The sequence below is a fragment of the Microcaecilia unicolor genome, chromosome 1, assembly GCF_901765095.1.
Source record: "Microcaecilia unicolor chromosome 1, aMicUni1.1, whole genome shotgun sequence".
In the NCBI taxonomy this organism is placed as follows: domain Eukaryota; kingdom Metazoa; phylum Chordata; class Amphibia; order Gymnophiona; family Siphonopidae; genus Microcaecilia; species Microcaecilia unicolor.
This window is the reverse complement of record NC_044031.1, coordinates 699,290,317-699,301,159: the sequence shown is the minus strand read 5'-3', so window position 1 is coordinate 699,301,159 and position 10,843 is coordinate 699,290,317. Positions and strand designations below refer to the sequence as shown.

Sequence of the window (10,843 nt, the reverse complement as noted above, 5' to 3'; positions counted from 1 at the left end):
AATATTATAGGAGGATTTTTTTTCCATGCTGTGGATAGTTAAGCTGTGGCACTTGTTTCTGGAGGATGTGGTAATAGTGTAACTTGGTTTAACACACACAAAAAAAAGTTTGGTCAAGTTCCTGGAGGAAAAGTCCATAGTCTGCTATTGAGATTATGAGGAAGCTATTGCTTGCTCTGGGATTGGTAGCATGGAATGTTGCCACTATTTGGGTTTCTGCCAGGTACTTACCTGCCTGTAATAAAAGTGAATTTTAAAGATTGTTTTTCAACTCTGCCTTGACCGACCAGTGCACTCGGGGTCTGTATCTTTAATTAGAAGTATTCTGGTTAACTTTGTGTGAAAATAAGTTGGAATGTAGAAGATAAGACACCGCTCTAATTAATTTGGTGTTTGAAGAGGGGGATGGTGCTTGTTTTTTTAGTTCAGACTGGCCACTTAGACTTGGAAACATGACCACATTCCCACAGTATGGCTTGTTTACCTATTCTCAAGCATTCTGTAACTTTCCTTAGCTCTGAACATGAGTTCTAAGCCTTACAAAAAGGGGAGTTTCTTTCAGTGAAACTGGGAGCTCATCTGTGAGTAACGTATGAACTGCGCAGAGAACCATGTTTCCAGGTCAAAGAAACTCCTGACTTTCGCTGTGAACAGTGCCCCCCCCCCCCCCAACTGATAAGAGCCTGGATGATATAAGGACCAGTGGTGATTGTTTTATTGCTTCTTTTACTGGTCTAGGAACTATTAGCATTGCTTAGATGTAGAGACCAGTGATGTAATGATTGTTTATAGATAGGTATAACTAATCATTGTAGATTTTAGAACCTCTAATAAAGGTCTCATTTACCTAATATGAATCCAAAAGAATCCACAGTAATTATTGAGTAGCCTTTGTCAGTGAAGCAGGCTGTAAATCCATAGCAGCACACTGGCTTGGCTACTGTTAGAAACTACTGGGCTTGATGGACCATTAATTAGTCTGATCCCGGATGCCTAGTCTTAGCTTACTGTACTATAGCTATCTGAATAATGTCCCCAGCTGTACTACTCAGCTGACCATGGTGCACAGGCTGCTACCCAGCATTATTCATCCTTTCAGCCTCTTGTAGATACCCTGCCCTACCTCCCCCCCCCCCACCTTTTTTTAGGCAAGTCACTAGGGTCTAGTATATTTAGGGCAGGAGTGATCCCCACTTGTTTCGGTCAGAGGCCAGGTTTAAAATAGCAACAGTGACCCGTAGCAGTAATATGTAAGATTACCATTAGGGCTCTAGGTTCCTTTAAATTAAGGGGATGCGTTTGGCCTGGGAAAATTTATAGTGAACACTGCCAGCTGTGTTGTAACTTGTAGTACTGTGTATAAGTAGAAATACAAGTGCCATTGCCTGTGGAAAGGTGAAGCTTGCATGGGTGCAACAAGGCAACAGCGCTGCATACAACATGGTGGAAGTGTGTATTTTCATCTACAAATCTTGTTTCATCTCCCCCCCCCCCCCCCCACCCCAAAGATGGAAAAGTCACTGAACAATTTTGGTGAATGCTATATGCTACTTTGTGCTTTACACATGGAGTGGGAGCTGGTTTTATTTAAGAAGCAGGGAACAGAGAGGAAGTGGTACTTTAGCAGGTAAAGGCCAACACCTACATCTGCTCTGATCTTAGGTTAAATGGACGCAGATGTGTGTACTCTTATTTTTATAAGATGCATGTACATGTTGTAACTGTACCCCTACTAGACCTGATCAGCATGGATATTTATACAGACATGTATCCTGCAATTTATAAAGGCCTTTACCCCTGTAAAACAGGCTCCATGTAGTGAGACACAGATAATAAGTTATCCCTCCCACCAACTAAAAGAATGGACCCCATCTCCTTCATTGGTGCTTCACTCCTCCCTGGATCCAGTAAACTGTACACCAAAATCTTACAACTTAGTAAATCTAGTAAAAGGGCCCCTATGAAATTTACCTTTCCATTGAAAGAGAAATAGTTGTAATATATAGTATTATGCTCCCATCAGATATTTCTCCCGCTTTTTTTTTGTACACTATAAATAAATTATAAAAAAAAATTCTATTACTATGCAATGAAAACATCTCTGTATATTCATTTAACTGCTTTGGTCTATATCAAATCCATTTTTTCATGTATTTGAGTTACTGATCTAATCAAAAGATTCATAATTCAAATATCCTGTGTTAGATATAAGGGATATAATAAGGAAAGCAGGTCTCTAGAGCCACCAACAGGTTTGTAACTGTTCACATATTCTATCTGCCCTTCTAATAATGTGCCAGAACATCTGAACTGGCCCAGATCAGTGCGTTCTGAACCAATAGTGTTTACTGCATGGAGTGCTCTAAGTAGGTAAAGGCATATGAAACATTTAAATTACAAAAAACATCTTCATAGATTTGGTATGTGAGCCAAAGGTAGGAATTGCTGTACATTTACTTGCTCCCATATTAAAGAATAAGAGTCAAAGAGAATAATTTCTTAATCACTCACTGATATTTTTTTCCATGTATACTTTGGTAAAACACAGACCAGGGCCTTCAATAACCTTGGGTCATTCTTTAAAATGCTAAAACAAGAGAGTCTGTTTTTGCCACTAAGTTTTCAAATTTGGAAAAAAATGAAATGTCACTCCTTAGCAGCCTACTGCTGAGATTCTGGTACTGAATCCTGTTGCCTTTAGTTCCTTCCACTTCACTTGCAGGTTTGATTTCACACTACTTGAAGCAAAGATGCAGTTGATTGAGTCATAAGACAGGTTCCAGACCTGCTGCGGGGTCAGATTAAAGGCATCAGCAGCCAGATGGTACTCCTCTGAAAGATCTGTCGCAAAGACACCTTTATCATCAGTCTGTAGAAAAAAAAACAAAGTAGCACCAGTCACTTTTGCTTTGATTTTTAATTCAATATTTAAATCTATTGCTAATTTCACTTCCTTATCTCCCTAGCTGTTGTCAGTCCTTTTTATAGCATAAAAATCTATTACTTTCCTGTTCTTAATGCATTTTATTAGATGAAAAAGGTACTCCCTTACTTTGGGGAAGATGCACTAAAAAATCGTTAAAGCTCTTCCCTTACCGAATCGGTAAGGAACGGGAATGCATCAAGGAAAAGGAATGCAAATGAGCTGCTCGTCGTAGCTCACTTGCATTCTCTATTCCATCGTTAAGCAGTCAGCCAATCGGCCAGTGGAGCAAGCCAAGCGTTATGCTGGCTGCTCTGCGCATGCCAAGGACGTCCTTTATGGACGTCCTTCACTATTAAAAAAAAAAAAAAAAAAAAAAAAGTCTCTGAGAAGCAGCCAAGGATGTCCTTTATGGACATCCTTCACTAACTTCCTGGTAATCCCTTTGGCCGAGCAGCGAGAAGCAGGAGAGAGACAAGGAGCTTAAGGTTGTTTTCAGCTTGCGCCCCGGGTGTGCGAGGACACAAATGAAAACTTTTGGACGTCCCTCCCTCCAGGTCTCTCTCAGCCAATCACAGCGTGTTTAGCTGTTAGCAGTATCAGCTAAACGCGCTGTAATTGGCTGAGAGAGACCTGGAGGGAGGGATGTCCAAAAAGTTTTAATTTGCGTCCTTGCAAGTCCCGATCCGGGGGGGCAACTGAAAACTGCTTAAGCATCGCTTGCCTTTGTGCCAGGCTGACAAAAAATAAAAAGCAGCTTTTCTGGGCTGGAAGGTTCACGTGACAGAGACAGACATGGCAGTGTCCAGTAACTCGCTTGTCAGGCTCCTCTGTATCGTCAGGTTAGTTTTTATTCTCTTGCCTCTGAATTATAGATTAGCTTGTAGCCTGTAAAAAGAACGTCTTTTTAAAGGGGGGGGGGGGGGGGGGGTTGAGTGAAGGACGTCCCTGACGACATTTCTTTTTTCTTCTGATTTGCCCCAACGAGAGGTGTAGCTCTCCCGGTAGGTTTTTCACAGTAAGGGGATCAGAAAACCGTAGTGCATCTCACTATAATAGCCTTGCAACGGTAGTACAGCTCATTGTAATAGCCTTTGAATCATCTGCATTCCGTTTTCGTTAGCTGCTACCGTGATCGGAAAATGGCTCGCAGAAGCCTTTACTGCATGCCATGGTTTACTACTTGCTCGTTAAGTTTTGTGCATCTGGCCCTTTCCAAAATTTTGTTAAGGAATTCTCAATTGGTGAATTTACAGTACAGCAGTGTACATAAAGAATACATAATAGCTGGTGCTTGAGAGAGGTTTTATCACTGCTAATTAAAGAGCGGGACAGGTATTTTGATAGGCGCCAAGCAGTGAATACCTTAATCTAGTTAGCAACACTGACAACACAACTTTTATCCTATGCGTATCCATTAGGTGGTTTCAGAGTGTCCTATAATTAAAAAAAATAAAAGGAAAAGGATAAATTTAAACTTTATTCTACAAAGGGATAAAAACCAAGACCCATCCAAGGCCATGTTTCCGTTACAAAGCTCGGATCAGGATCAATTGCAATCCTTTTTCAGCAACAAACATTAACTGTATACAGAATAGCACACAACACACACAGGTGCAGACCATAGTCTGGAAGCAAAGAGCCAAGACTCATCAACAATGAACACTCTCGCTTTTTAACAAATGAATGTGTTAAAGCATTCACAATGCAAGAAATATACACACACTGCTTGCTACAAGTTTAGTTACCTATTGCTCAAAAAGATGTTCCAATCTCTATAGGGCTTAGTTCCATAAAACCCAATAAGATCAGAGTAGTTGCACTGGCACCCCAGCCTGTCAGGTTTTCAAGATATCCACAATGAATAATCAGAGAAATCTGCATGCCCTGCCTCCTTGGTATGTATATTTCTCTCATGAATATTCATTGCGGATATCCTGAAAACCAGACTCGGTGGGGGGATACCTTCAGGACCAGGCATGGGAACCACTGATTTATACTATAAATATATTTAAATATTTTTAAAGAATGTGGCTAGGGAAAAAGATATACTTAAATACTTGGGGGTCTGTTTACTAAGCCGTGAAGCATTACTGACACAGCCCATTCAAAGTGAATGGGCTGTGTCAGCACTAGCGGCTTAGTAAACCCCTGTGCTAAGCTGACATCCATATATCACACAGGCAAAAAGTTTGTTCTTTGGGCTCAGCTGTTTCTTTCTGCTCCTTTGGGCTTCAAGCTGAGTTAGAACCAGGGCTGGGATGTGTCTTCATGAGCCATTAGAACAACAAACCCTATGTAGTTGCAATACTTTATAACCTTCATCTTGTCTAGCCATTGAAATGGCATTCCTTGGCTATAAGGCACTCGGGGGGAGGGGGAGTTATCAAGGTGAGCTACTGTTAATTCAGGCTCTTTGAGCTGAGGTTCTCCTTCCCAAAATAAATGGGACTCTGTGGTAAAACAACCCATCTTAACAGCAGCCAACGTTGACAGCTTCCCTCTCAGTCCTCCAACGGTGAAAGGAGCGACTACAAAGACAGCAAAAGGCTGTCCTAACTTCATCCTGGGGGCCCCTCAGCCAGTTAGGTTTTAGGATATCCACAATGAATATTCATGAGAGAGATTTGCATGCACTGCATGCATAAATATTCATTGTGGATATCCTAAAAACCTGACTCGTCAAGGGGCCTCTGGCACCAGGTTTCGGAACCACTGCACTAAGCTAACCATGCACCAGCCTATTAAGTGGTAATCAGTTAACTTCCACGTGGCTGCTGTGATCTGGATATATATATATATTTTTTTTTTTTTTGGGGGGGGGGGGGGGTTAGCAAGGTACATAAGAGTAGCCATACTGGGTCAGACTAATGGTCCATCTGGCCCAGTATCCTGTTTTACAAACAGTGGCCAAGCCAGGTCACAAGTACCTGGCAGAAACCCAATTAGTAGCTACATTACATGCTACCAATCCCAGGGCAAGCAGTTGCTGCCTCATGTCTGTCTCAATAGCAGGCTTATGGACTTTTCCTCCAGGAATTTGTCCAAACCTTTTTTAAACCCAGATCGCTAACTGCTGTTACCACATCCTCCGGCAAAGGGTTCCAGAGCTTACCTGTTCATTGAGTGAAAAGTATTTCCTCCTATTTGTTTTAAAAGTATTTCCATGTAACTTCCTTGACTGTTCCCTAGTCTTTGTACTTTTGGAACGAGTAAAAAAATCGATTTACTTCTACTTGTTCTACACCACTCAGGATTTTGTAGACCTCAATCATATCTCCCCTCACCGTCTCTTTTCCAAGCTGAAGAGCCCTAACCTCTTTAGCCTTTCCTCGTACAAGAGGAATGCCATCCCCTCTTATCATTTTGGTCGCTCTTCATTGAACCTTTTCTAATTCCAATATCTTTTTTTGAGATACGGCGACTGGAACTGAACACAATACTCAAGATGCAGTTGCACCATGGAGTGATACAAAGGAACTATAGTATTTTTGATCTTATTTATCCCTTTCCTAATAATTCCTAGCATCCTGTTTGCTTTGTTGGCTGCCGCCATACACGGAACAGAAGATTTCAGTGTATTACCTACGACACCTAGATCTTTTTCTTGAGTGCTGACCTCCAAGGTGGATCCTAGCATCAGGTAACTATGATTTGGATTATTCTTTCCAATGTGCATCACTTTGCATTTGTTCACATTAAATGTAATCTGCCAGTTGGATGCCTTTTTTTGCATCTTGATTTACCTTGGGAGTCAGGGAACCTATAGGATCTCAGTAGTGCAGGTTGCTGAACCCCCGTGGTAAAAGAATAATGTTGCGTGCAAGCCATCACCCTGGCAGCATTATTCCAGCAGCCTGAGAGCATTGGGCCACAAAGCCATAACCCGATGCTCCCAGGCCAGCAAAGCAGCTTACTGCACCCACCCCCACATCTCCACAAGGTGGAAGTCCCCCAATCCCTTCATGTGTCCACAGCCCTAAAGGGCCTACCTGTAGAAGCACTGGTGGTCTGGGAGTTCTGCAGGCAGGAGTGATGCCCAGTCTCTCCTGGTCAGTCCAGCACCTTTCACAAAATGGTACAACTACTGCTAGGGATGATGTTTCTGTATAAGAAAACATGACCTCTAGGTATAGTTGCACGAGACTACCACTAAAGGCAACATTTTGTGGAAGATGCTAGACTGAACAGAAGCTACTGGGCATTGCTCTTGCCCAAAGAACCCTTTAGACCACCAATGTTTCTACAGATAGCCCCTTTGGGGCTATGGAGACATGGGGGTGGGGGGGATTTCAGCTGGGAAGCTGAGGGTGAACCTGCTCTGCTGGACCTTGGGGGGGTGGGGGAAGGGGAAGAGGTGCTGGGATGGGCCCCCCCCCCCCAAGTTGGATCAGGGTGCCACCATCCCTCGAGCCAGCCTTGTATGTATGTATGTATGGATTTTCTAGCATTTTCCAACATTACCTTATTGAAAACTACCAGAATTTCATCAAGGTGTAATCATTTTCAAAACTATAAGTTGTATAAACGTGATGACGCTGATGATCCTGCTCCAAGTTTCAAGCTCATCAAATAGACAGACCAATTCAATTACTGCTACAGCACTTTTGTACGCTGTGTTGAAAACAGGGGCGTATCTGCGTGGGGCCACAGGGGCCTGGGCCCCCGCAGATTTCGCCCTGGACCCCCCTACCGCCATCAACCCTCCCCCGCTGCCGTTGTTTACCTTTGCTGGCGGGGGACCCCACCCCCCGCCAGCCAAGGTCCGCTTGCCACTTTTAAAGATATTTCTTCAGCTGGCGGGGGACCCCAACCCCCGCCAACCGACCCGACGTCTTTAAAGTTCTTCTTCGGCCTCCGTGGCAGTGCTGTAGTTGATAGCTGTTCAATCCAGTTCAGAGTCTGACGTCCCAGCACATTGTACGTGCAGGACAACGTGCTGGGACGTCAGACTCCGAACTGGATTGAACAGCTATCAACTACAGCACGGCCACAGAGGCCGAAGAAGAACTTTAAAGACGTCGGGTCGGCTGGTGGGGGTTGGGGTCCCCCGCCAGCTGAAGAAATATCTTTAAAGGTGGCAAGTGGACCTCGGCTGGCGGGGGTGGGGTCCCCCTCCAGGTAAGCAACGGCAGCGAGGGAGGGTTGGCAGCGGGGGGGGGGGGGAGGGGAGGGTGGAGAGTCATTGGTGGGGGGTTCTGGCAATGGCAGCGGCGGGATCGTTGGGGGGGCTAAAATGTGCGCCCTCCCTCTGGCTCTGGCCCCCCCCTACCGCCGGAGTCCAGATACGCCCCTGGTTGAAAAGAACTAAAATCTCCCAGTTAAATATTGATCATCAGTTTGGATAACAATTATTCTAAAATAACTGAAGTTAAAACCTAGATATACCTCCTTATTTATGTCATATGCACATGACTATATATCCGGTTTTCAATGAATGCAGATATCCCCATTAAAAAATAAGGACTATAGAGCATCTTACACAAAGCACGACAGGATGGCCCATGGTGTACCAGTAGCCAAAGTGATGCTGGCTGTAGGAAGGGGTCGTCTGACCTTTGACATTGGATGTCAAGCACAGCTCTAAGTAATAAAAGAAAAATGTGCATTAAAGCTAAAGATACAGGAGACAGCAAAGGTACTGCTTTACACACTCTGATTCATAAGAGGATGCATCCTTGCAAGCTGTCGGTAATAAGCTATTTAAATATGCACATACATTCTTCATGTAATAGAAGCTTGGGTTATTTTCAACTTATGTTACTTGTTATTTCTTATATTATCTGGCTGAGCTCCTTGTTACATATTAAATCTAAATGATTTTGCTAACAGAAATCAAATTATTACCTCCAGGCATTATCTAGATCGTCACTAACTAAATCTGAAAAGAATATTGTACAAACTTATGCTTACTTCATCATTCCCACATCAGGCACCTAAATGGTGGTATTTACTACCTAGGGACTTAAGATGAAAGTTATCATTACAAGTTTAACAAGTTATTAAAGGTACTCTTGTTTCAGAAATTTATACTATATACCGGTTAAGTCTTGAGTTGTAACAGAAATGTGTAATATCATATGCAATTTTGTAATCATGATGTTTGTTAGATCACTTCCAAAGCTTTTGCCTTCTGTACAGAGCATAATAGATAGAAAAACCATAGCTACAACTAATATATATTGAGATGCTCTTTCTGGTATAGGACTAAGCTGAAAGGGATAGGTATCCAAAAAAAGCCTTCAGAGAAACTGTTACATTATATCACAGAACTAGCGGTTAAGCCCGTAACAACGGGCTAGTTTTTTGTTTTCCTATGGCCTCCCCCTGTCCACCAACCCTGCCCTCCCCCCCAGCATCTGTTTCCCTCAGTTCTGCCCCCTCCTTCCCTCCCTGCTCCCTCCTCCTCCGATTTCCATGCCCATGTCCAAGCCCTCCTCCCTATTGGGCTGTACTGCTGGTGGAGGCGGGGCTTGGACTTCTACACTCTCAGCGTTCCGACTCTACTGCGCATTTGCAGGTGAGTCGGTCACCTGCCGTTTATATGTTTGATTGGAAGTGCACATAGTGGTGCCTATACTAGCCAAGTACCGAGGATACATATGTTCTTTACATTTATCAATTTACGAGATTTGCATGCAAGCAGACAGTAAATCAGGGCTTCCAAAACCTATCCTGGGGACTAAAGCCTGAATATATCCTGAAACCTCAGCTGATTTTGGAGTCCCCGGAACAGATCTGAGAAGCCCTGCAATAGTCAAATACAAATTTTAATATGTCAGGCATAACGAGAAAGAACAAATGTAAGGGCTTAGTTCTGTGTATGTTTTATATGACAATGTATGAAAAGCCAAAGAGTTTTCTAAGGCGTCCTTTTACTAAGCTACAGTAAAACTAGGCCTTAGCACACACTTGTGCAGGTTTTTCCTGCACGTTAAGGCCATTTTTACCACAGCAGTGAAATGGCTGATTTTCAATTTTTTTTTAATTATTAATAGCCATGCACTAATCTTGCCATTAAAAAAAAATTAGTGCATGTGCACTTATCAACACCTCATATGCTAATCCTGTGCTAACTGGTTAGTGAGTGGTAATGCAGATGTATTGAGTAGCGCAGGAATGCCCACTCTTTGCCCACAAACATGCTCCCTCCACCAAAATGTGAATGCCCACTCTCTGCCCATAGACACACCCCCTCCACCAAAAATATGAATGCCCACAGACACGACCCCTCCACCAAAAAATTTCAAATAGTTTTTAGCACACGCTGATTTTAAGTTACCTCAGGATACTTGAGCACATCCCACAGTAAGTTATTTTAAGTTGCGGCAAGTTCATGCTAATGCTTATCACAGCTTAGTAAAAGGGCCCCCTAAGACACAAATGCCATGAGCCTGGCCTGGAAAAGCAACAGTGGCCTTTTAATAGCATAGAAGGTGACTCACGTAATTGTCTGTTCTGATAAAGTTGTAAAGCATTTATGAATCTACTTTTTTGTTCCCAGGTGCAAGGTTTTTTTTTGTTTTGTTTTTTTCTTTTTCATGTTGAGATCTCTCTTACACATATATGAGAAAAACTGCACAAGTGCAGCAGTGCTCTGTCTCAGTTATTCCTACACGAGGAAGAATATTTCACTCTGAGAATGCCGAGTGATAACTAAAAGGTTTGTTTAGATGGCTGTGTTTTGGGGCAAAATGGAGATTAATAAGTACATAAGTGTTGCCATTCTGGGACAGATTGAAGGTCCATCAAGTCCAGTATCCAGTTTCCAATAGTAGCCAATCCAGGTCACAAGTACCTGGCAAGATCCCAAAACAGTACAATACATTTTATGCTGCTTATCTTTCTTAATAATGGCTTATGGACTTTTCTTTTAGGAAGCTATCCAAACCTTTTTAAACCCCACTAAACTAACTGCTT

General features: G+C 42.8%; 1 protein-coding gene across 2 annotated transcripts in view; it reads right to left on the bottom strand.

Annotated features, from left to right (window-relative positions):
• Window positions 1-2,492: 2,492 nt before the first annotated feature.
• Window positions 2,493-10,843, bottom strand: part of ADAL (adenosine deaminase like) — a 48,333-nt gene continuing 39,982 nt past the window's right edge. For both annotated transcript variants that reach the window (XM_030190403.1, XM_030190404.1), the window contains exons 9-10: window positions 8,406-8,506; window positions 2,493-2,869 (exon numbers count right to left, since the gene is read on the bottom strand). In XM_030190403.1, the coding sequence (XP_030046263.1) occupies window positions 2,654-2,869; window positions 8,406-8,506 (317 nt within the window). In that variant the 3' untranslated portion in view covers window positions 2,493-2,653. The remainder of the gene's footprint in view (window positions 2,870-8,405; window positions 8,507-10,843) is intronic.